This window comes from Pan paniscus, chromosome 8 (genome assembly GCF_029289425.2).
Source record: "Pan paniscus chromosome 8, NHGRI_mPanPan1-v2.0_pri, whole genome shotgun sequence".
Lineage (NCBI taxonomy): Eukaryota > Metazoa > Chordata > Mammalia > Primates > Hominidae > Pan > Pan paniscus.
The window spans coordinates 13,795,481-13,819,041 of NC_073257.2; the positions used below are offsets into that span (position 1 = coordinate 13,795,481).

Here is a 23,561-nt window from a genome sequence, read left to right on the forward strand (position 1 = left end):
AGAAACTCACTCAAAACTGCTCAACTACATGGAAACTGTACAACCTGCTCCTGAATGACTACTGGGTAAATAACGAAATGAAGGCAGAAATAAAGATGTTCTTTGAAACCAAGGAGAACAAAGACACAACATACCAGAATCTCTGGGACACATTCAAAGCAGTGTGTAGAGGGAAATTTATAGTGCTAAATGCCCACAAGAGAAAGCAGGAAAGATCTGAAATTGACACCCTAACATCACAGTGAAAAGAACTAGACAAGCAAGAGCAAACACATTCAAAAGCTAGCAGAAGGCAAGAAATAACTAAGATCAGAGCAGAACTGAAGGAAATAGAGACACAAAAAACCCTTCAAAAAATTAATGAATCCAGGAGCTGGTTTTTTGAAAAGATCAACAAAATTGATAGACCTCTAGCAAGACTAATAAAGAAGAAAAGAGAGAAGAATCAAATAAATGCAATAAAAAATGATAAAGGGGATATCACCACCAGTCCCACAGAAATACAAACTACCATTAGAGAATACTATAAACACTTCTACGCAAATAAAGTAGAAAATCTAGAAGAAATGGATAAATTCCTCGACACATACACTCTCCCAAGACTAAACCAAGGAAGAAGTTGAATCTCTGAATAGACCAATAACAGGCTCGGAAATTGAGGCAATAATTAATAGCTTACCAACTAAAAAAAGTCCAGGACCAGATGGGTTCACAGCCGAATTCTACCAGAGGTACAAGGAGGAACTGGTACCATTCCTTCTGAAACTATTCCAATCAATAGAAAAAGAGGGACTCCTCCCTAACTCATTTTACGAGGCCAGCATCATCCTGATACCAAAGCCTGGCAGAGACACAACAAAAAAAGAGAATTTTAGACCAATATCCTTGATGAACATTGATGCAAAAATCCTCAACAAAATATGGGCAAACCGAATCCAGCAACACATCAAAAAGCTCATCCACCATGATCAAGTGGGCTTCATCCCTGGGATGCAAGGCTGGTTCAACATACGAAAATCAATAAATGTAATCCAGCATATAAACAGAACCAAAGGCAAAAACCACATGATTATCTCAATAGATGCAGAAAAGGCCTTTGACAAAATTAACCCTTCATGCTAAAAAAACCTCAATAAATTAGTTATTGATGGGACGTATCTGAAAATAATAAGAGCTATCTATGACAAACCCACAGCCAATATCATACTGAATGGACAAAAACTGGAAGCATTCTCTTTGAAAACTGGCACAAGACAGGGATGCCCTCTCTCACCACTCCTATTCAACATAGTGTTGGAAGTTTTGGCCAGGGCAATCAGGCAGGAGAAGGAAATAAAGGGCATTCAGTTAGGAAAAGAGGAAGTCAAATTGTCCCTGTTTGCAGATGACATGATTGTATATCTAGAAAACCCCATTGTCTCAGCCCAAAATCTCCTTAAGCTGATAAGCAACTTCACCAAAGTCTCAGGATACAAAATCAATGTACAAAAATCACAAGCATTTTTATACACCAACAACAGACAAACAGAGAGCCAAATCATGAGTGAACTCCCATTCACAATTGCTTCAAAGAGAATAAAATACCTAGGAATCCAACTTACAAGGGATGTGAAGGACCTCTTCAAGGAGAACTACAAACCACTGCTCAAGGAAATAAAAGAGGATACAAACAAATGGAAGAACATTCCATGCTCATGGGTGGGAAGAATCAATATCATGAAAATGGCCATACTGCCCAAGGTAATTTACAGATTCAATGCCATCCCCATCAAGCTACCAATGACTTTCTTCACAGAATTGGAAAAAACTACTTGAAAGTTCATATGGAACCGAAAAAGAGCCCGCATTGCCAAGTCAATCCTAAGCCAAAAGAACAAAGCTGGAGGCATCACACTACCTGACTTCAAACTATATTACAAGGCTACAGTAACCAAAACAGCATGGTACTGGTACCAAAACATAGATATAGATCAATGGAACATAACAGAGCCCTCAGAAATAACGCCGCATATCTACAACCATCTGATCTTTGACAAACCTGAGAAAAACAAGCAATGGGGAAAGGATTCCCTATTTAATAAATGGTGCTGGGAAAACTGGCTAGCCATATGTAGAAAGCTGAAACTGGATCCCTTCCTTACACCTTATACAAAAATCAATTCAAGATGGATTAAAGACTTAAATGTTAGACCTAAAACCATAAAAACCCTAGAAGAAAACCTAGGCATCACCATTCAGGACATAGGCATGGGCAAGGACTTCATGTCCAAAACACCAACAGCAATGGCAACAAAAGACAAAATTGACAAATGGGATCTAATTAAACTAAAGAGCTTCTGCACAGCAAAAGAAACTACCATCAGAGTGAACAGGCAACCTACAAAATGGGAGAAAACTTTCGCAACCTACTCATCTGACAAAGGGCTAATATCCAGAACCTACAATGAACTCAAACAAATTTACAAAAAAAAAACAACCCCATCAAAAAGTGGGCAAAGGACATGAACAGACACTTCTCAAAAGAAGACATTTATGCAGCCAAAAGACACATGAAAAAATGCGCATTATCACTGGCCATCAGAGAAATGCTAATCAAAACCACAATGAGATACCATCTCACACCAGTTAGAATGGCAATCATTAAAAAGTCAGGAAACAACAGGTGCTGGAGAGGATGTGGAGAAATAGGAACACTTTTACACTGTTGGTGGGACTGTCAACTAGTTCAACCATTGTGGAAGTCAGTGTGGCGATTCCTCAGGGATCTAGAACTAGAAATACCATTTGACCCAGCCATCCCATTACTGGGTATATACCCAAAGGACTATAAATCTTGCTGCTATAAAGACACATGCACACGTATGTTTATTGCGGCATTATTCACAATAGCAAAGACTTGGAACCAACCCAAATGTCCAACAAGGATAGACTGGATTAAGAAAATGTGGCACATATACACCATGGAATACTATGCAGCCATAAAAAATGATGAGTTCATGTCATTTGTAGGGACATGGATGAAATTGGAAATCATCATTCTCAGTAAACTATCGCAAGAACAAAAAAACCAAACACTGCATATTCTCACTCATAGGTGGGAATTGAACAATGAGATCACATGGACACAGGAAGGGGAATGTCACACTCTGGGGACTGTGGTGGGGTGGGGGGAGGGGGGAGGGATAGCATTGGGAGATATACCTAATGCTAGATGACAAGTTAGTGGGTGCAGTGCACCAGCATGGCACATGTATACATATGTAACTAACCTGCACAATGTGCACATGTACCCTAAAACTTAAAGTATAAAAAAAAAAAAAAAGAAACCACCATCAGAGTGAACAGGTAGCCTACAGAATGGGAGAAAATTTTTGCAACCCACTCATGTGACAAAGGGCTAATATCCAGAATCTACAATGAACTCCAACAAATTTACAAGAAAAATCAAACAACCCCATGAAAAAGTGGGTGAAGGATATGAACAGACACTTCTCAAAAGAAGACATTTATGCAGCCAAAAAACACACAAAAAAATGCTCATCATCACTGGCTATCAGAGAAATACAAATCAAAACCACAGATACCATCTCACACCAGTTAGAATGGTGATCATTAAAAAGTCAGGAAACAACAGGTGCTGGAGAGGATGTGGAGAAATAGGAACACTTTTACCCTGTTGGTGGGACTGTCAACTAGTTCAACCATTGTGGAAGTCAGTGTGGCAATTCCTCAGGGATCTAGAACTAGAAATACCATTTGACCCAGCCATCCCATTACTGGGTATATACCCAAAGGATTATAAATCATGCTGCTGTAAAGACATATGCACACATATGTTTATTTTGGCACTATTCACAATAGCAAAGACTTGGAACCAAGCCATATGTCCAACAATGATAGACTGGTTTAAGAAAATGTGGCACATGTACACCATGGAATACTATGCAGCCATAAAAAATGATGAGTTCATGTCCTTTGTAGGGACATGGATGAAACTGGAAACCATCATTCTCAGCAAACTATCACAAGGACAAAAAAGCAAACACCGCATGTTCTCACTCATAGGTGGGAATTGAACAATGAGAACACATGGACACAGGAAGGGGGACATCACACACCGGGGCCTGTTGTGGGGTGGGGGGAGGGGGGAGGGATAGCATTAGGAGATATACCTAATGCTAAATGATGAGTTAATGGGTGCAGCACACCAACATGGCACATGTATACATATGTAACAAACCTGCACGTTGTGCACATGTACCCTAAAACTTAAAGTATAATAATAATAAAGAATATTTTAGCTTGTTGAATAATAGGAGAATGTGGCTTTACACACCCCAAACATTGCCTGGCATGCAGTTAAACACTGGATGCTAGTGTCCTTTATTTTTTCACCAACAAAGTTAGTGTTATGCTTCCATTAAAAAAAGACTCAAAGAGACCAGAATAAAATGAGTTTAGTTGTGTTGCCTTGAGATATAATATGGCGTTGGATTTTCTTTTCCTGGTGAAGCCTTTTGGACAATTAGATTGAAGATAGAATTGAATGCTCAGTTATGAGTTAATGATCAGAAAAGTGAAGAAGTGTTTGAACAGCTTTGATTGGAGTACTAGACCTTGAGAGAGTGTAGCAAAAATATTTATTTTCTCCTCCATTTCTCATGTATTTCCATCTACCCATTTCCTTACTTGGGATAAATGAAGGCATTTGGTGAGGATTTAACTCACGGCCAGGGCTGCCAGTCCTCTCCTTAGTTAATTCAGCCTTGAGGGTTTTCATCCGCACCCTGTGAATTATTCCAGGCTAAACTATTTAAATGAGCCATGAGTGGGATTCGGGTGGAACAAATGTCCAGTCATTGATTTTCTTTTCCTCTCCATTTTGAGGAGGGATGTTTAGTAGAAATGTGTCAGCATTCACACTACGCAAGGGTCAGCACCGGTGTAGTGAAATCTGTCCTGCATTTTATAGTTTAAACCTAACAGTTTAAACCAAAGATTTAAAATCAATTGCCCATCAGTGCTCCTTATTGTACTCAGCCGTCGGCCTCCGTGAATCTTAATGTGCCTGAACAGACCCACAGAGACACAGCATCAGCTTCACGTTTCTCGGTATCCACTTAGCAATCATTAGATCAATTCCTTGAAATACAGATGATAAGTCACCATCTTTCATCGCAGCATGAGGTTTCTGTTTAGGGTTTTTTGTCCAGTTCATTTGTTTCAGCTTATCTTCCTCATGCCCGACTGGATGCAAATAAAAAGACCTTGCTTTTAATTTTAAGATCAAAGTGACTGCCAGTCATTCAGGGGAGACAACGGAAGAAAGGTTTTGAAAAATTGGGGGAATAAACTCCTTATACTCTGCTTCTCTTAGGTCCTTGTGAAGATGAACTTACACAGATGCTCTTTGTATGATGGAAAGAGAAGTTTTAACTGTATTTAAACTGTCATGGTTTCTAAAGTGCAAATGGGAAAATCATGTTTGATAACCAGCTTTATCTGGTACAACACAATAACACAATTCTTTATTCAAGCCGAAAGCGTGGCACAGACAGTACGGACACATTTCTTTACCTTATGTGCTCATTTTAGGTTCAAAGCCAAGCATATGCAGCAAAACATAGTCTACATTTCAAAACTTGGAAAACTTATGCTCCATCGTGGAATTAATTGGCACTTTTGTATTTTTCCTAATAAGAGAGGCCGGACCACTTCCCTCAGAAGGGTTTCCTAGTTGTCCCGGGCTGTTTTTACAAAGTTGAACTCTACCAGGCTGTTTTCAAGAAATGTGCATTTTTCCAGGGCAGTTGTAAGTCCAAGAAAATTGTGGAGTGATAAAGCTGGACCTTAGTTTAAATGGGAAAGAATATTTATAAAAGCCATATTTTCAGAATATGTTTTGTAGGCTAGACTAGCAAAAATTTAAACATGAGCCCCTAATGTACTCTAGAAAACTCCTTTTTTCTAGTTATTTACTTAATAAACTCGAAAAATAATTTCCCATAAAGAGGTAATGCATGGTCACCACCGGGCCTTGATGCCTGCTTCCAAAAGGAACCTGGAGCTGGGAAGGATAAAGGACCATCAGCTCTACATTTCAGCTCTGCCCCGCCCTCAGGGCATCAGGAAAGCCACTTGGCCTCTTCATCTTCGTGTCTGCATTTCTTGAAGTGTTAATAAGAATTCCTGCCTTCCCCACTTATCGGGGTTATGTCAATCAAACTGATTAGTGTATGTAAAAATGCTGTCAAAATTATAAATCTGCATATTAAATGCAAGGCATCACCATCAACAGCCCCTTTAAGAATCATTCGCTCATGAAACACAAGAGTTTCTAAATAAAGCGGTGCCCTGACAGTTTGGCTAGTAAGTGTTGTAGGGGTTCAAGAGGATGGGGGAGAACATTTATTTGCTTCTCTTTTTCCAGTGAAACGAGAGGATTCGGGAGGGAACAACGCTGAACTACTGTGTGATGGAGAGAAGGGGTGAGTGGGACCCATGCCCTCCCAGAAGATGCCCTGAGCGGGGGCCCAGGGTCCCCCAGAAGGCCTGAGCCAGGTCCACGCTCCCCCGGAAAACGGCCTGAGAGGGGGGCCCAGGCTCCCCCGGAAGACGGCCTGAGTCAGGTCCACGCTCTCCCGGAAGAGGGCCTGAGTCAGGTCCACGCTCCCCCGAAAGACGGCCTGAGAGGGGGGCCCATGCTCTCTCAGAAGACGGCCTGAGTCAGGTCCACGCTCCCCCGGAAAACGGCCTGAGAGGGGGGCCCAGGCTCTCTCAGAAGACGGCCTGAGTCAGGTCCACGCTCCCCCGGAAAACAGCCTGAGAGGGGGGCCCAGGCTCTCTCAGAAGACGGCCTGAGTCAGGTCCACGCTCCCCCGGAAAACGGCCTGAGAGGGGGGCCCAGGCTCCCCCGGAAGACGGCCTGAGTCAGGTCCACGCTCTCCCGGAAGAGGGCCTGAGTCAGGTCCACGCTCCCCCGAAAGACGGCCTGAGAGGGGGGCCCATGCTCTCTCAGAAGACGGCCTGAGTCAGGTCCACGCTCCCCCGGAAAACGGCCTGAGAGGGGGGCCCAGGCTCTCTCAGAAGACGGCCTGAGTCAGGTCCACGCTCCCCCGGAAAACAGCCTGAGAGGGGGGCCCAGGCTCTCTCAGAAGACGGCCTGAGTCAGGTCCACGCTCCCCCGGAAAACGGCCTGAGAGGGGGGCCCAGGCTCCCCCGGAAGACGGCCTGAGTCAGGTCCACGCTCCCCCGAAAGATGGCCTGAGAGGGGGGCCCATGCTCTCTCAGAAGACGGCCTGAGTCAGGTCCACGCTCCCCCGGAAAACAGCCTGAGAGGGGGGCCCAGGCTCTCTCAGAAGACGGCCTGAGTCAGGTCCACGCTCCCCCGGAAAACAGCCTGAGAGGGGGGCCCAGGCTCTCCCGGAAGACAGCCTGAGTCAGGTCCACGCTCCCCCGGGAGACGGCCTGAGCATGGGCGAGGCTCCTCCGGAAGACCTGAGCAACGGCCCATGCCCTCCCAGGCGACGGCCTGAGCGGGGTCCAGGCTCCCCCGGAAGACACGGTCCACGCTCTCTGAGAAGATGGCGTGTGGGTCGGCGCGGAGGAGTGGAGAGAATGAGAACAAAGCTTCCCAGTGGAAGAGAGAGCAGCTGTCTTCACGGTCAGGCCTGGGAGGGCCCAGCCTCGTGCCTGTAGGTCCGGTGCAACAGCGCATGTGCTCCTGGCATAGGGCTCACTGGATTATTTTAAATAAATGGCTGTGGCAGTTGGCCAAGCATCCTGCTCTCTGGGGAGAATGCCTGAGGGTGGAAGCATTTGTTCAGCATGAAAGATGGAGTCCCACCCTACAGGGAGGAAAGGACCACCTGAGAAGGGTCCAGGGCCGGCTGGGACCACACCTCATTGGCGCTGTGGTGGGGGGCGGGGGGGGGGGCCGTGCCCACAAATCCTAAGGAGATCTGAGCTGATGGAAATGGGCCCTGGGCCGCCTTCCCATCCGGGCGGGAGCCTGTGGGAGAAGGACCAGCCGGCCACCACCGCAGAAGACACCAGGCCAACGCCTACAATACCAGTCTAACGTCTCGTTCACAAGTGTGTGTATTCAGACGAGGGCCATCAGCAGGACACGGGAGAAAGACCACGCGAAACAGAAAGCCACTGCCCCTGGCCTGGAGGACACGGGCCAGGGCGTCTCCTCAGAGGAGTTGAGCAGAAGTTACAGCTACAGAACAAGAGGCTCCCTTGAAAAAGGAAGAATGGAGGATAAGGGAAATATTTAAATAATGAAAATAGGTTGCAAAAATTAGGAGGGAAAGGCAGTTTATGAGCTGTGGGATAAATTTAAGAAATCTCCAAAAACATCGAGTAAAAGAATGAAGAGACAAATTTTAAAAGTAAAAGCAGAAAATTAATAGAGTGTTGAAAATTTAACAAAAATGCGTGTAAATGAAGGAATTCATAAAACAAATGACATAAAACTATACAAATAGCTTAAATATGTCAAGAGAAGTGAATGGCTCACACCTAAACATATTCTTAAATCCAACTTAAAAAAAAAAAAAGACCTTTCCCCCTCCCGGGTAGGTGTGGGTGCTGGTCACTGCAGAGAAAATGTGAGGCAGGTCAGAAATATTGGATAAAAGATAATGGAAACATTACTTCAAAATACTGAGGGAAAATAATTGAAAGCTTAGAATTCCCCCCTGGGAATCTATTGAGACGGATGACAAGCAAATCAAGGAATTTTGAGATGTGGGAATATTCACAAAGTTGATCTCCCATCGTTTTAGATGATGCTTCTTGAGGAAGCTCTCTATGAGGGGAGACAAAGCAAGGAGGAAGACAATGATTCCGGAGATGGTGTCCCGCTGGAAGAGCAGGACGCCGGGTCTGCAGAGCACGTGCCTCGATGGGCCTGGCCTGGGAGTTCTCTGGGAGAGAGGCAGGTACCCTCTGTGAGATGCTTCCATAGAAGCCTCGTGACTTAGCACGTATGGTAAAGGCACAATCTTCCTCTTTCTTTTTTTTCAGTAAGAGAAAAAAGACATTCCAGAAAAAAACACGCACAATATTTCAAAAGCGATATAAGCAAGTCTAGCAACACAAGTGAATCAAGCTTAAACACAACACAACTTGGAGCTGGGGGTGGAGGCGGAGCCTCTGCGTGTCCTGACGCCAGGCAGCCAGGCTCCCTTCCCAGCGGAACTGTGCTGGGAGGGTTGAAGGTGGTTCTGCTTGGCTCTGTAGTGGGAATATCTGCAACACTCTCAACAGATAGATGCTGTTCAGCTGTTACAATCACTCAAAAGACAAAGTAGAGAAGACTTAATTATGGGCATAAGAAAGGATATAAATACCAGTGATGATGGTGTAAAGGTGTAACACGTATAATTGAGAGAGGCTGGCTAGTGGGGAAGGGGCTGAGGGCTGCCACCCTCAACGCACAGAACAGGGAGTGAAACCACACCCAAATTTGATGCAATAAGAAATAAAGGTTTATCTATAATTGCACATTACAAACATAATAATGGAAAATGAAAAAAGTATCAAATGTTAATAGCATGAGTCAATAGATGTTATCTAGAACTGAAAATCTAGAAATATAGAAGTATATAGTACTTAGAGTCATAAGAAAAAAATTTGAAATGGTTAGAGGTGGCTTCTGAGAGTGAAGGGGAGTGAGGGGTGGAGTGGGAGAATACGGCTTTTCATTCAGAAGTTCTTTAGAATCTTTACCATATGACTGCATTAATTTGATAAAAATAAAAACTTCTGTTCATAAGTATATATTTCTGTGATTATATTTCTCATAATGGCTAAGAAATGGTCTCTGATTCATAAACAGAACTTTCAGGAGCTAATAAATGTGAGTGAGTTGGCATCCCATCCACAGGAGGGGCAAATCAAATTGTGTTTTATTTCAAAATAAGTGTAATTTTAAAACATTGTGACATATACAGCAACTAGAACAAGACATATTACTCTGAGAATTTCTTAGGTATTTGCTTCAATAACTGAACTAGAATTAAGATGAAATGGCACATCAACTTTTAAGTAAATGAGTATCTAAAAATGTTTGTATTGGTAATTTTGCACATTTCTAATTTTTTAAAATCAGTGTCTCTTTACAATAGGAAAGTAAATTTAAGCAAGTTATTCTTCAGCGTTCAGAAGTCACTAATTAGTGAAGCTCTACCTTATGAAGTCTCATTTTCATGTAGTAAGTTTAATTCATATAGATAAATTGCCTACACATAAAGCATTGTATTCACTGGCAACTTAGAAGTATCATTTCCCCACAAGCCTCTAAAACATTACTATTTTCCACATGAAGTTTGAGAGTAGCTTCCAAAACTTGCCAGATTTGTTTCCCAGAAAGATGGAAAGATATTGAGTTCCGGCGCTGAGAAATGCTACAAACTTACTTTCCAGGTCATACTGACTTATGCCTCTGGGGCTGGAAGTGCATTGCACAATAAGGAAGCCAGGGTGGCTGGTGCCCCTCCCCTCCCCTTTCTACTCCCTCCCCCTACCCTTCCTCCTTTCCTTTTCATACCAAGACACTAATTTAACCTGAGTTCAGAAATCTGTAGCAGAAGTCTGTGTAACACTCCACATTTTAAAATTTACCAAAGTTTTGTTTATATGGACCAGCAACCCTGTGTGTATGTAATTCTTTTATAGTTGTTTTATATTGGATTTAAATTGTTCTGTATGAACCATTCCCCACTAGAACATAAGAGCCACAAGGGTAGGCATTTGGTCTCTTGTTCTCTGCTGATTCCCCAGAACTTTGTATGCCAGGCACTGACTAAATAATTTGTAAATAGTGCCATTACCAATAATTAACTAACACTTACATGGTACTTGCCATGGGCTAGGTAACTTTCTAAGAGCTGGAAATACATGAACACGTTTAGCCTTCAAAGTAACCTGATCAGGTAGGTGTTGCTGTTATCCCCATTTTAAAGGTGAGAGAACAGAGTCCCAGCGAGGCTCAGTGGCTGGTCATGGGTCGCAGAGCTCTGTGCAGGTAGGGCTGGATTCTGTGCTAGGATGATGCTCTTGGCCTGCCAAACTCACTGCTCCCTCAGTGAGACTTCTGTACCCTGAGTGGGGGCTGTGTCTCTTCCTCACAGCCCCGTGGGCCTACAGAGCAGTGCCCAGTGTATGGCGGTGCCCAATTGATGACTGTATGCTGGAGGATGAAGGAATGGTCACCTCCAGCAGGGATGAGCTTGGTGGAGGTGAACTCTTAGCCCTCAATTTAGAACATTCCTAAATCCACAGAGAGGCAGGTGTCATCTGTGTCTGAAAGGGGGCCAGGTGCTGGTGGCCAGGGTGGGGCTGGTATATTTATATACTGGATGATGTGTTTATAAAGCAACTTTACCTTTCAAAGAATCTCATATTCTAGATCTTACCCAGCTACATTGTGAGAAAGCAGCTTCATTTTCATTTTACCAGGAGGCCCACATTGGGAAGATCACACAGCCAAGACATGGCGCTGGGTTCCAGTGTTCCCACACCCAGCAAGATTGGAGAGGACCCTGCTGGCCCAGCGTGGCTGAGAACCATGCCAGTCATCTGGTCCTTTATTTTGTAACATAAATATGTTTGTACGTCAGCTCGATGGTCTTTTTCCGCCTTAGATTTTGCTGGCACATGCAGAGCAAGTGTGTGTGTGAAACTTAATCCAAAGGTCAGTTACTATTTCACAGTAATGACTCCCAAGTGTGTGAGAGTGTAATGAATGTGACGAGGTCATTACACACTCGTGAAAAACTCTGGAAATGGAAATGGTTGAATTCAAATAACCAGCTGGCTTGTTATTAATGGGTTGGTGGCTCGTTGTTTCCACAGGGCTGATTGATCACATTTAGCCCTCATTCATCTTCCCCCATCCTGGCTGACTGGAGAGGACGCCTTCTTGGCTCTCAGCATGCCCCTCGCGGCTGGGTCACCCTTGTTTCTCAGAGTGGAATTCCCTCCCTGTGAGTTTGAGATGGGGAATCTTGGCAGAAAGGAGAGCATTCGGGGTGGGTTACACCCCAACGAGAGGGACTTAGGACTCTCAGGAGACGTGGGTCCTCCGGAAGGGGCTGGCCAGGCCCCCCAGAGTCGGGGGATGCCCAAGCAGAGCTGGGCCCCGGCAGCCTAATCACAGCACCATGGTCAGGATGGCTTTTCCTGCTAATATGCTCTGGCCACTGATCTCTGTATATGCTATAATATTTTGTCTTTCTTTGTCACAGCCTGTTGTGGAAGAGAGAGCCTTTTGGCCTCCAAGATCAGGTAGATGCTAATGCTCCTTTCTTTAGAGATGAAAATGCCCACAGGAAAAGAGGAGGTGGCTACCTTTGGTCATGACGATTCCTGCCAGCGCTTTATGGCGGGCGTGCATGGGCGTGAGGTCCGTCGTCACCTCGCGGAACTTCTGTGTGACCAGCTGGGATATGGAGTCTGCGAATTCCTGAAAGACACAAGCACAGGCCTCCACGTTGGGCTGAGCAGGTGCCGTGGAGGATGATGGGGCACTGTCCTCCCCGTCCTCACAGCCTCATCCCCATGTGGCCACACATGGGCCTGCTCTCCTCCCCTCCTCACAGCCTTGTCCCCACGTGACCACACATGGCCTCTCCCTGGCTGTGCCCTCAAAGCTCAGAATCATATTGAGTGGCTTATGAGTGGTTAACCCCAGCATTGCTCTCAGCAGAAACCCTGAGCTCTGCCAACCTCCCCATGGAAACAGTGTCTACTTCCTCTCCCTGCCTCTCAGAGCAGTGACTGGAGGAGTCTTTCGGCGGGGAGGGAATTTTTATAGGGATGATGGGCCACCGCAGTCTTCTGAGTATTCCAGAGCCGGTGTCTACACAGCCAGCAGTCTCAGGGTGCTCTTCTGGCAAAATGGCTGGCGCTGTGGCTCTCTCCACAACCTCTTCTCACCTTCCTGCACATGCACACAGATGCACACATTCACATGCAACACACAACACACCTAGGGCACATGTGCACATACGAATATGCACACACATGCACACACAGGCACACAGACACATACACGTGTGCCCCTGCACACCCCTTAACATAATCTGATTAGTGATAAGGTGACTCCTGGTCTCTGGGAAGACAGCACACACAGTGTGGCTCTGTGGCCGCCCTTTCCCCGGCTCCTCTGGGCCCAAGGCTGCAGCACTGCCCTTTCCTTGACATGGGGCCCCAAGCTTTTCTTCGGGGGCAGTTTGGCTGGCATAGCCATTGCAGGCCTTGGAGTAGGGAAGCCTGGTTGGACCCTCAGTTCTGCCACTCAGGAGCCTGGGTGAGTCGTTAACTCCTCGGAGCCCATTTTCCTAATTTACAAGTGAATCATCTTCATTTCCACCTTATGGTGTTTTCGTAAGGATTAAATGTAATACGGTGTCTTAAGTGCTCAGCACAGTGCCCCACACTTGGTAGGAAGTGCTCAGAGATGACGGCTGTGACTATTACTCTTATTATTTTCATCATTATCATCATCTCCCCCAGTCACCACAGGCATTGCCTGAGCCTCTGAGCAGCCAAATCAATTCATCATCTCATCCAGGAGGCAGGAAACAGTCCCTTTTCCTGATGGACTAGGCTTCCCCATTACCACCAGGCATGTGTTGATGTTGATACTGCAGCATTGGGCCTGGTTTCCACATTTCCACCGGGCGTGTGTGGATGCTGATGCTGCGCAGGCATTGCTGCTGATAAGGACAGCTCTCTGATTAATAACGCTAAGAAAGATAGACAGTTTTTAAAAATCCCACTTGTAGGCAATAAAACATGTTTGTGTGAAAACAGCCCTGCCTGCCAGAAGCAAAAAACCTGCCACAAAACAACCTAGCACCTCTCCCTCTTAATTCTTCTGCAGTCAAGGGCAGAAGTGCAGGGCCCGGCGCAGTCTCCTCTGCTCACCCCGGGGTTTGAGGGCCCCAAGCCGCTGTAGCCTGTAAGTGATGTCAGCTACCTTTCCCACTGTGTCGTGAATCAATATGGAAGCCCCACATAGGACAGATTGCAGATGAAAGGCACCCCGACCTTTCAGGGACTGCTGTGAGCCTGGAGTCTTCCTGGGTGCTCCCAGTCCAGGCTGCTCCCAGCTGTCCTGTCTTTCGTGTCTGGAATCAGGTCCAGAGAGGGAAACCTGTGTCCTGGACACCCCGTGTGCTGTGTCCTGGGGCTGCTGGAAAAATACCCTTAACTGGGGTCTTTAAACAACAGGGATTCATCCCCCCGAAGCTCTGGAGGCAGAGATCTGAGACTGAGGTGTCCAGGGGCAGTGCTGCCTCCTGAGGCTCTGGGGAACCTTCCTGCCTCTCCTGGCTCCAGGCCTCCGGGCGTCCCTGGGCGGTGGCCGCATCACTGCAGTCTCCGCCTCTATCCCCACGTGGCCTTCTCCTCTGTGTCTGTGTCTGCTCTTCTGCCTCTTGTAGGGACAACTGTCATTGAATTTAGGGCCCACTTGGGCAATCCAGGATGAGGCCATCTCAAAGTCCTTAACTTGAGGATATCTGCAGAGAACATTTTCTCAGTTACCGTCATGGGGTTGGACGTGTCTTTCTGAGGCTACTGTTCAACCTGCTGCACCCTCGTTTACTCTTTCAATGCATGCTGTCAAGGGAGAGCGTGATTCTTAATTTTTTTATTTTTCTTTGAGATAGGGTCTCTCTCTGCCGCCCACGCTGGAGTGCAGTGGTACTATCACGGCTCACTGCAACCTTGAATTTTTGGGCTCAGATGATCCTCCCACCTCAGCCTCCCAAAGCGCTAGGATTACAGGCTCCAGCCACTGGGCCAGGCCCCTGTGATAACCTGGTCTTCCTTGGTGCCCAAATCACACACAGTTGCCATCAACGACGTCCACAAGGTGGGTGGCAGGCGGGAGCCTTCGTGATGGTCCTTGATTCTCCCCTAGAAGGCTGGCTGCCCACATCTAAAGGTCAGGCCTGGTTGTGAGGTTGTCCGGCCCTGCCTGTGCCCCCCACGACCTTGCACGCTGAGCTCTGAGCTGGGGCGGAGAAGATGATGCAGGGGGAAAGAGGCCCACAGAGTCCTGGAGCCCCAACAGGCCTCAGCTATCACCTCAGGCCTCGAGAAGTCAGCTTCTGAGCACCATGACAGACGGTGAAGGTGACATAAGCAGCCCCACCACAGGCTCCTGCAAGGCGTGTGCTGCCAGCCCCATCCTGCCAGGACCTCCCGCATCTCCCAGGGGAAGCATCCGGGCACAGGGTTGATGGGGCAGCCCTGGCTCTGGGACCAGGTGACGGGTGGGACCTCTGCCAGGCCCGGGGCTCGTGGGTGCCAGCAGGTCTGGGAGGTGGGGAGGCTTGTGCTGGGCCTTGACTTGGGGTGCTCATCCTCACCGGCCCTGCAGAGGGGACAGGGCACTTAAGGGCTTCCCACTGGGAAGAGGGTCTAGAAAGCCTTGTCCAAAGCTGATGTCTGAGATAAACCTTGAAGGATGAGTAGGAGAGCTTCCCTTTCTCGGGTGACAGAATGCAGACTGCTCTCCCGCTGGCTCGCCCCACGGCACATGGGCAGGCGAGGGCAGCACCGATCAGCATTGCTGCACAGGCGTCCTGGACTCCAGCCACGGGGACACTTCCCCAGCCCAGGCAGTGGCCATGGCAGCCTGGGGGCCACATCTGTCCCACGGGGTTCACTGTCGTTGCCAGCTCTGGTATCCGATTCTGGGTGATTCATGGGTGTTAATGTTGATTCAAGGACAGAACTACATCTTTTGCTTCTAAAACAGCTTTTGTGGTGCCAGGCATCTGATTCCAGCACACGCTGTGCTCCAGAGTTATTCCAAATGACGTGTGTAGCTCTTTCTTTGTTTTTTTTTAGGATGAAGTTTCAAATGTCTAAGAAGTGATAGCTTGTCCAGCACAGGAGGCCTCTCTGTGTCACTTTGTGTCTGCTTGAAAGGCTCCAGCACAGGACATCAGGACGGTCTCAGACCACTGAGTCATAACAGTGCGTGCAAACATAGATTTCACTGTGGAAACCTAGGGAGTGCTCTGTCCCCTTAGAGATGGGAAGACACACAAACAGTGACAGCAGGGACTCGTTCTGAGCAGGCGCGGTACCTGCCCAGGAAGGTGCCAATATTATCCTTTTTAGCTCTTGAAGCAACGTAACCAGTCACACAGCAGGGGGTGGCAGAGACGGGACGTACCCCAGCCGCCTTGACCTTGACCCTTGCACTGAACTGGTGACCAGATTGCTCTGAGGAAAAGCAGGATCTGAACTCAAGGATGGCCGCAGGCTTCACTGCCTCCGGGTGCAGGCTGGAGCAGCCGCGGCTGGGACAGAACACGGGTGAAGGCGGCTGGCACCCCAAGAAGGCGGTGGCCCTTGGAGGGGGGCCCATGGTGGAGCCTGGCCACCCACTCTCCGCACCCTGCAGGCCTGTACCCCTGCCCTAGGCTCCCACTATGAACCAAGCAGCCTGAGCCCTGGCCGCTCCCTTGTGGGGTCATTCGAGGAACAGCTGGGGTGGAATGAATCACATTTGGTTTGGGCCTCAGCATTTCCACAGATGAAGGCCTCCTCGACTCACTGGGGAGGGCTTGCATGGCCAGCAGATGCCAGGTGGAGAGTGATGCTCAGCTTTCTTCTAGAGTGACAAGGGCCCCTGGCTGGTAGAGATGGCCTTGAACTGACAGAGCAGAATGGAGATATTGCTGGCCAGACAGTTCCACCCACCCCAGCTGGAGGAGCTGGGAGGCGCAGCTGACAGCCAGGAGGCCATGGCACCCAGGTGTGCACATTCAGTCCTGCAGGGTGGCTCCAGGCAGCGGCCATGGCGCCCTCAAGGGCAGGGCACTTCCTCTCCCCAGGTCCACACATTCCCGACTCCACAGCCAGTCTTTCTTTCTTTCCTTCTTTTTTTTTTATTATTTAAGTTTTAGGGTACATGTGCACAATGTGCAGGTTAGTTACATATGTATACACATGCCATGTTGGTGTGCTGCACCCATCAACTTGTCATTTAACATTAGGTATATGTCCTAATGCTATCCCTCCCCCCTCCCCCACCCCACAACAGGCCCCAGTGTGTGATGTTCCCCTTCCTGTGTCCATGTGTTCTCATTGTTCAGTTCCCACGTATGAGTGAGAACATGTGGTGTTTGGTCTTTTGACTTTGCAATAGTTTGCTGAGAATGATGGTTTCTAGCTTCAACCATGTCCCTACAAAGGACATGAACTCATCATTTCTTATGGCTGCATAGTATTCCATAGTGTATATGTGCCACATTTTCTTAATCCAGTCCATCATTGTTGGACATTTGGGTTGGTTCCAAGTCTTCGCTATTGTGAATAGTGCCGCAATAAACATATGTGTGCATGTGTCTTTATAGCAGCATGATTTATAATCCTTTGGGTATATACCTAGTAATGGGATGGCTGGGTCAAATGGTATTTCTAATCCTAGATCCCTGAGGAATCGCCACACTGACTTCCACAATGGTTGAACTAGTTTACAGTCCCACCAACAATGTAAAAGTGTTCCTATTTCTCCACATCCTCTCCAGCACCTGTTGTTTCCTGACTTTTTAATGATCACCATTCTAACTGGTGTGAGATGGTATCTCATTGTGGTTTTGATTTGCATTTCTCTCATGGCCAGTGATGATGAGCATTTTTTCATGTGTCTTTTGGCTACATAAATGTCTTCTTTTGAGAAGTGTCTGTTCATATCCTTCGCCCACTTTTTGATGGGGCTGTTTGTTTTTTTTCTTGTAGATTTGTTTGAGTTCATTGTAGATTCTGGATATTAGCCCTTTGTCAGATGAGTAGATTGCAAAAATTTTATCCCATTCCGTAGCTTGCCTGTTCACTCTGATGGTAGTTTCTTTTGCTGTGCAGAAGCTCTTTAGTTTAATTAGATCCCATTTGTCAATTTTGGCTTTTGTTGCTTTAGACATGAAGTCCTTGCCCATATTCACCCAATACAGGAGCACCCAGATTCATAAACAAGTCCTTAGAGACCTACGAAAAGACTTAGACTCCTACACAATAATAACGGGAGACTTTAACACCCCAGTCAACATTAGACAGATCATTGAGACATAAAGTTAACAAGGATATCCAGGAATTGAACTCAGCTCTGCACCAAGCGGACCTAATAGACATCTACAGAACTCTCCACCCCAAATCAACAGAATATACATTCTTTTCAGCATCACACCACACCTATTCCAAAATTGACCACATACTTGGAAGTAAAGCACTCCTCAGCAAATGTAAAAGAACAGAAGTTATAACAAACTGTCTTTCAGACCACAGTGCAATCAAACTAGAACTCAGGATTAAGAAACTCACTCAAAACCACTCAACTACATGGAAACTGAACAACCTGCTCCTGAATGACTACTGGGTACATAATGAAATGAAGGCAGAAATAAAGATGTTCTCTGAAACCAATGAGAACAAAGACACAACATACCAGATCTCTGGGACACATTCAAAGCAGTGTGTAGAGGGAAATTTATAGCACTAAATGCCCACAAGAGAAAGCAGGAAAGATCTAAAATTGACACCCTAACATCACAATGAAAAGAACTAGAGACGCAAGAGCAAATACATTCAAAAGCTAGCAGAGGCAAGAAATAACTAAGATCAGAGCAGAACTGAAGGAAATAGAGACACAAAAATCCCTTCAAAAAATTAATGAATCCAGGAGCTGGTTTTTTGGAAAGATCAACAAAATTGATAGACCGCTAGCAAGACTAATAAAGAGAAGAATCAAATAGATGCAATAAAAAATGATAAAGGGGATATCAACACCGATCCCACAGAAATACAGACTACCATTAGAGAATACTATAAACACCTCTACGCAAATAAACTAGAAAATCTAGAAGAAATGGATAAATTCCTCGACACATACACCCTCCCAAGACTAAACCAGGAAGAAGTTGAATCTCTGAGTAGACCAAAAACAGGCTCTGAAATTGAGGTAATAATTAATAGCTTACCAACCAAAAAAAGTCCAGAACCAGATGGATTCACAGCCGAATTCTACCAGAGGTAGAAGGAGGAGCTGGTACCATTCCTTCTGAAACTATTCCAATCAATAGAAAAAGAGGGACTCCTCCCTAACTCATTTTACGAGGCCAGCATCATCCTGATACCAAAGCCTGGCAGAGGCACAACAAAAAAAGAGAATTTTAGACCAATATCCCTGATGAACATTGATGCAGAAATCCTCAATAAAATACTGGCAAACCGAATCCACCAGCACATCAAGAAGCTTATCTACCATGATCAAGTGGGCTTCTTTCTTTCTGCTTTCTTCCTTCCTTCCTTCCCTCCCTCTTTCTCTCTCTCTTTCTTTTTCTCCTTTTTGAGGCAGAGTCTAGTTCTGTCACCCAGGGTGGACCTCAGTGGCATGATCTCAGCTCACGGCAACCTCCGCCTCCCAGGTTCAAGCAATTCTAGTGCCTCAGCCTCCCAAGTAGCTGGGACTACAGGTGCGCGCCACTATGCCTGGCTAATTTTAGTTTATTTTGTACTTTTTAGTAGAGATGGGGTTTTGCCATGTTGGTCAGGTTGGTCTAGCACTCCTGACCTCAGGTGATCCTCCCGCCTTGGCCTCCCAAAAGTGCTGGGATTACAGGTGTGAGCCACCACACCCGGTCTTGTCTTTTTTTTTTTTTAAATTTCAACTTATATTTTGGGTTCAGTGGGTACATGTGCAGGTTTGAGTGATGCTGAGGTTTGGTGTACGAGTGACCCAGGTAGTGAGCACAGTACTTGGTAGTTAGTTTCTCAACCCCCTCCCTCCCCCCAGTATTCCCCAGTGTCTGCTCTTCCCATCTTGATGTCTGTGAGTACTCTTATGTTTAGCTTCCACTCGTAAGTGAGAACATGCGGTATTTGGCTTTTTCTGTTAATTCGTTTAGGATGACGGCTTCCAGCTGCATCCCTGTAGCTGCAAAGAACATGATTTCATTCTTTTTTTTTTTTTATGGCATAGGCTGTTTCTCAATCCATTATGTCCTGCCCTGCCTCAGTCTCTAAAATCCTTCCTAGGCCCGAAAGGTTTCCTATTCCCCTGTTTGGAGGTCCTCTCCCTCATCTGCAATCCACTGCCTTTAGAACTCCAGCAACATTCATGTAGGGGTCGATTCATGTTTTTTCCTGCATGATTACCTAACAGTTCATGTTTTATGGTGTGACTCCTATGCAGTGCTGCATCTGTGGCTGGGAGCATGGCTTGGATGCGTTTTGCATTTTCGTGGTCCTGCCATAGCACCATGAGTGATCATGGCTGTCATCAACCTCTCGAATGAATGACTGCGTGTATGGATAAGTGAAACTCTCAAGGATGAATTATCTAAAAAGTAAAATTTCAGAAAAAAGTTGGTTATTTTTCCCACCAGTTATTATCAGCATTTTTTTTTCCCAACCTTTTCACACTGTCTTTATCTGCTGGGGCTGCCGTAAAAGAATACCATAGACTAGGCAGCTTAAGCAACGGAAATTAACGTTCTTAATGGTTCTGAAAGCTGAAGCCTAAGATCATGGTGTCGGCCAGGTCAGTTTCTTTCTGAGGCCTTTTCTCTTGGTGCGTGGGTGCTGCCATCTTGTCATGTGCTACATGAACTCTCCTTTGTGTATGCATGAAGACAGAGCAGGACCAGATTCCATGGCATCATTTGTTTGTTTGTTTGTCTGTTTGTCTGTTTGATTTTGAGACATAGTCTCCCTCTGTTGCTCAGGCTGGAGCGCAGTGGCGTGATCATAGCTCACTGCAGCCTCAACTTCCAGGGCCCAAGTCATCCTCTTAGCTCAGCCTGCCAAGTAGTTGGGACCACAGACACAGGGTGCCATACCTGGCTAATTTTTCAGTATTTTGTAGAGGCAGGGTCTCAGTGTGTTGCTCAGGCTGGTCTCAAACTCCTGGGCTCAAGCAGTCCTCCTGCCTTGGCCTCCCAAAGTGCTGGGATTACAGGTGTGAGTCACCGTTCCTGGCCTGTGGGGTCATCTTTAATAAGGACACTAATCCACTGGATAAGCTGCCTCAACTCCATGACCTCATTTTGCCGTAAGTACTTCCTTAGGGTTTTGGACTTGCATGGGCCCTGCCACCCTTTCCTTGTTGCCTCTTTCTCTCTCTTGGAAAGGGACGTCTACTCCATGCCTGGCTCACTGTTATATTTTGGGAACATGGAACTTGTTTGGGTTCCGTGGTTCACGGCTGGAGGGGAGAGCTCAGCTTCAGGGTGGGCAAATTGCACCCCGAGTCCCACCCATTCCTGATTCAGGTGAAGTTTTGTTGAGGCTCAGGACTTCACACCTTAGTGCTGATGCTGGAATGAGCTAAGACTTCTGGGGCTGTTGGGATGGGATGAGTGCATTTGCCATGCAAGAAGGATGTGAATTTGGGGGAGGTCAGGGACAGGATGTTCTCAACTGAATGTCTGTGGCAGCATCACCTTGTTGGCTCAGAGTGAGTGAGCTCACTCTCCGGTGTCACCTCTTACAAGAACACTAATCATTACATCAAGATCAGGACCCCACTCTCATGGCCTCACTTAACCTGAACTACTTCCTTAGAGGCCCCATCTCCAAATACAGTCACACTGGGAATTAGGGCTTCAACATATGAATTTCGGGGGACACAAACATTAGTTCCATCAAACAAAACATGATGTCACCTGAGCGGCTCCCTTTCTGAACCCATGTCATGTGTTAGCCTGGTGGGTACACCTTAGGGGCAGGCACCACTTGCTCTCTGCCCCTCATAGGCTTTATCCAGAAACATGTGGACATGCAGGTGTGGACTGTCCCTCCTTCCTTGACATACGACATCTCCTTGCTTCCAGCATCTAGGAGGGCTGTGTGACCAGGGCTGCCTGTTGAGTGCTGGAGGAAATTGTGTTTGCCATTTTTAGGTGTGGATCCTGAAATTCCTAAGTGATGCTCCGTGAAATTCCTAAGTGATGCTCCGTGAAATTCCTGAGTGATGCCCCGTGAAATTCCTAAGTGATGCTCTGTGATATTCCTGAGTGATGCTCCGTGATATTCCTAAGTGACGCTCCATGAAATTCCTAAGTGATGCTCCGTGAAATTCCTGAGTGATGCTCTATGAAATTCCTGAGTGATGCTCCGTGTTTGCCTCCTAGGCTCTTTTCCTCCTCTTTCTCAATCCCCCGTTTCTCTCTTCCCTCCCTACAAGCTGGATTCAGAGAACCCCAGGATGGAGCCACGAGAGGGTTGGGGCCAGGGTGAAGGAATTAGCTACAAGCTGAGCACGCACGGCTTATTTATAGTGCGCCACTGGCTTTGGGGGCCGTGGGTTACGGCAACAATGTTATTTACTCTGAGTCATAGAGGAGAGAAATCCATGAGAAAAAGACAAAGAAAACGTGGCAACCAAATTGAAGACTTATGCAAATAGTGCATGAAATCTTACAACTTATAAATAGAAAATGTCTCTGCACCATAACTCATGATTGATTTGACGTGTGTGGTGGATCCATGATGAGTTGGTCTATTGCTGATGTCACACGTTTGGTGGGTCCAGATGATGACCTCATCTCCACTTAGGGGCTCTTCAGGTGGGTCTTGAGCATGTGCTGGGGGGTCCCCAGGCCTCAGGAACTAGCTCCTCCTCACTGTTCTGCTGGCCAGTAGAAAACATTTTTGTTATGAAAGTAGCCATTATTAGGGCCTCACCTATGGAATGCTAGATTTCTGTGCGTTGGTGGTTTGTGGATTCAGGTATGCAATAGGAGGCCCAGGCAAAGCACCATGCGCTTATATGCTTTGTGCTGGTCGATCCTGGTCCAATGGAAAGATGTGGATTGGATAGCTCCAGCACTTGTTTCTGAGAATCTGTCCAGCTCTCGTTCAAGTCCAGCCTTGGTGAAAGACAATTTGCGTGATTTCTCAGCACGGTGCCAGCAGGGCTCAGGAGCAGCACCGAGGGGTGCACAGAGACTGTCACCCCAGAGTGCCCCAGCATCCTGCCCCTCAGGGACCGCAGGGCTGCATGGGGAGGATGTGGCACTAGGTTCCTGGGTGACTGCTCTCGCTACACTCCTAAGCCCAGGAAACTTCCATGAGAACTTTTTTTTCCTTTTAAAAAGCCAACCCCATCTCCTCCTCTATAATCCTTTTCTCTTTATTCTTTACGTTTTAAATTGAGGGGTGCTTGACATTTATATGAAGCATATTTTTCAACTAACATTTTATAAAGGCAAATGTAAAAAGAGAAAAGCAAAAATTTAAAAAACTTTCCTTACTTTGGGTGGTGAACTAATTAAAATGTAGAGAGATTTGTAGTAAGCTGGTGAAATTTTCTCTCTTTGCTATTTAACCAGCGTGATTTCCCATGACGGCTTCAGCAAGTCTCACCTCCTGGCTGGGGTCCCCACGGGTTGGCACAGCTCAGCTCCAGTGATAACCTCACTGCCTGAGTAATTAATCTCTTTCTCCAGGAAGTGGAGTTAGAATGGGTTGTGTTGGGGTCCCATTTACTCACTGCAGATCTTCCTCCCCTCCCTGTCCTTTCGAGA

General features: G+C 46.5%; 1 protein-coding gene across 2 annotated transcripts in view; it reads right to left on the minus strand.

The window, feature by feature from the left end:
* ADARB2 (adenosine deaminase RNA specific B2 (inactive)) overlaps window positions 1-23,561 on the minus strand; it is a 568,492-nt gene that overhangs the window by 84,764 nt on the left and 460,167 nt on the right. For both annotated transcript variants that reach the window (XM_034929862.3, XM_003827767.6), the window contains one exon: window positions 12,361-12,475. In XM_034929862.3, coding sequence (XP_034785753.1) covers window positions 12,361-12,475 — 115 coding nt within the window. The remainder of the gene's footprint in view (window positions 1-12,360; window positions 12,476-23,561) is intronic.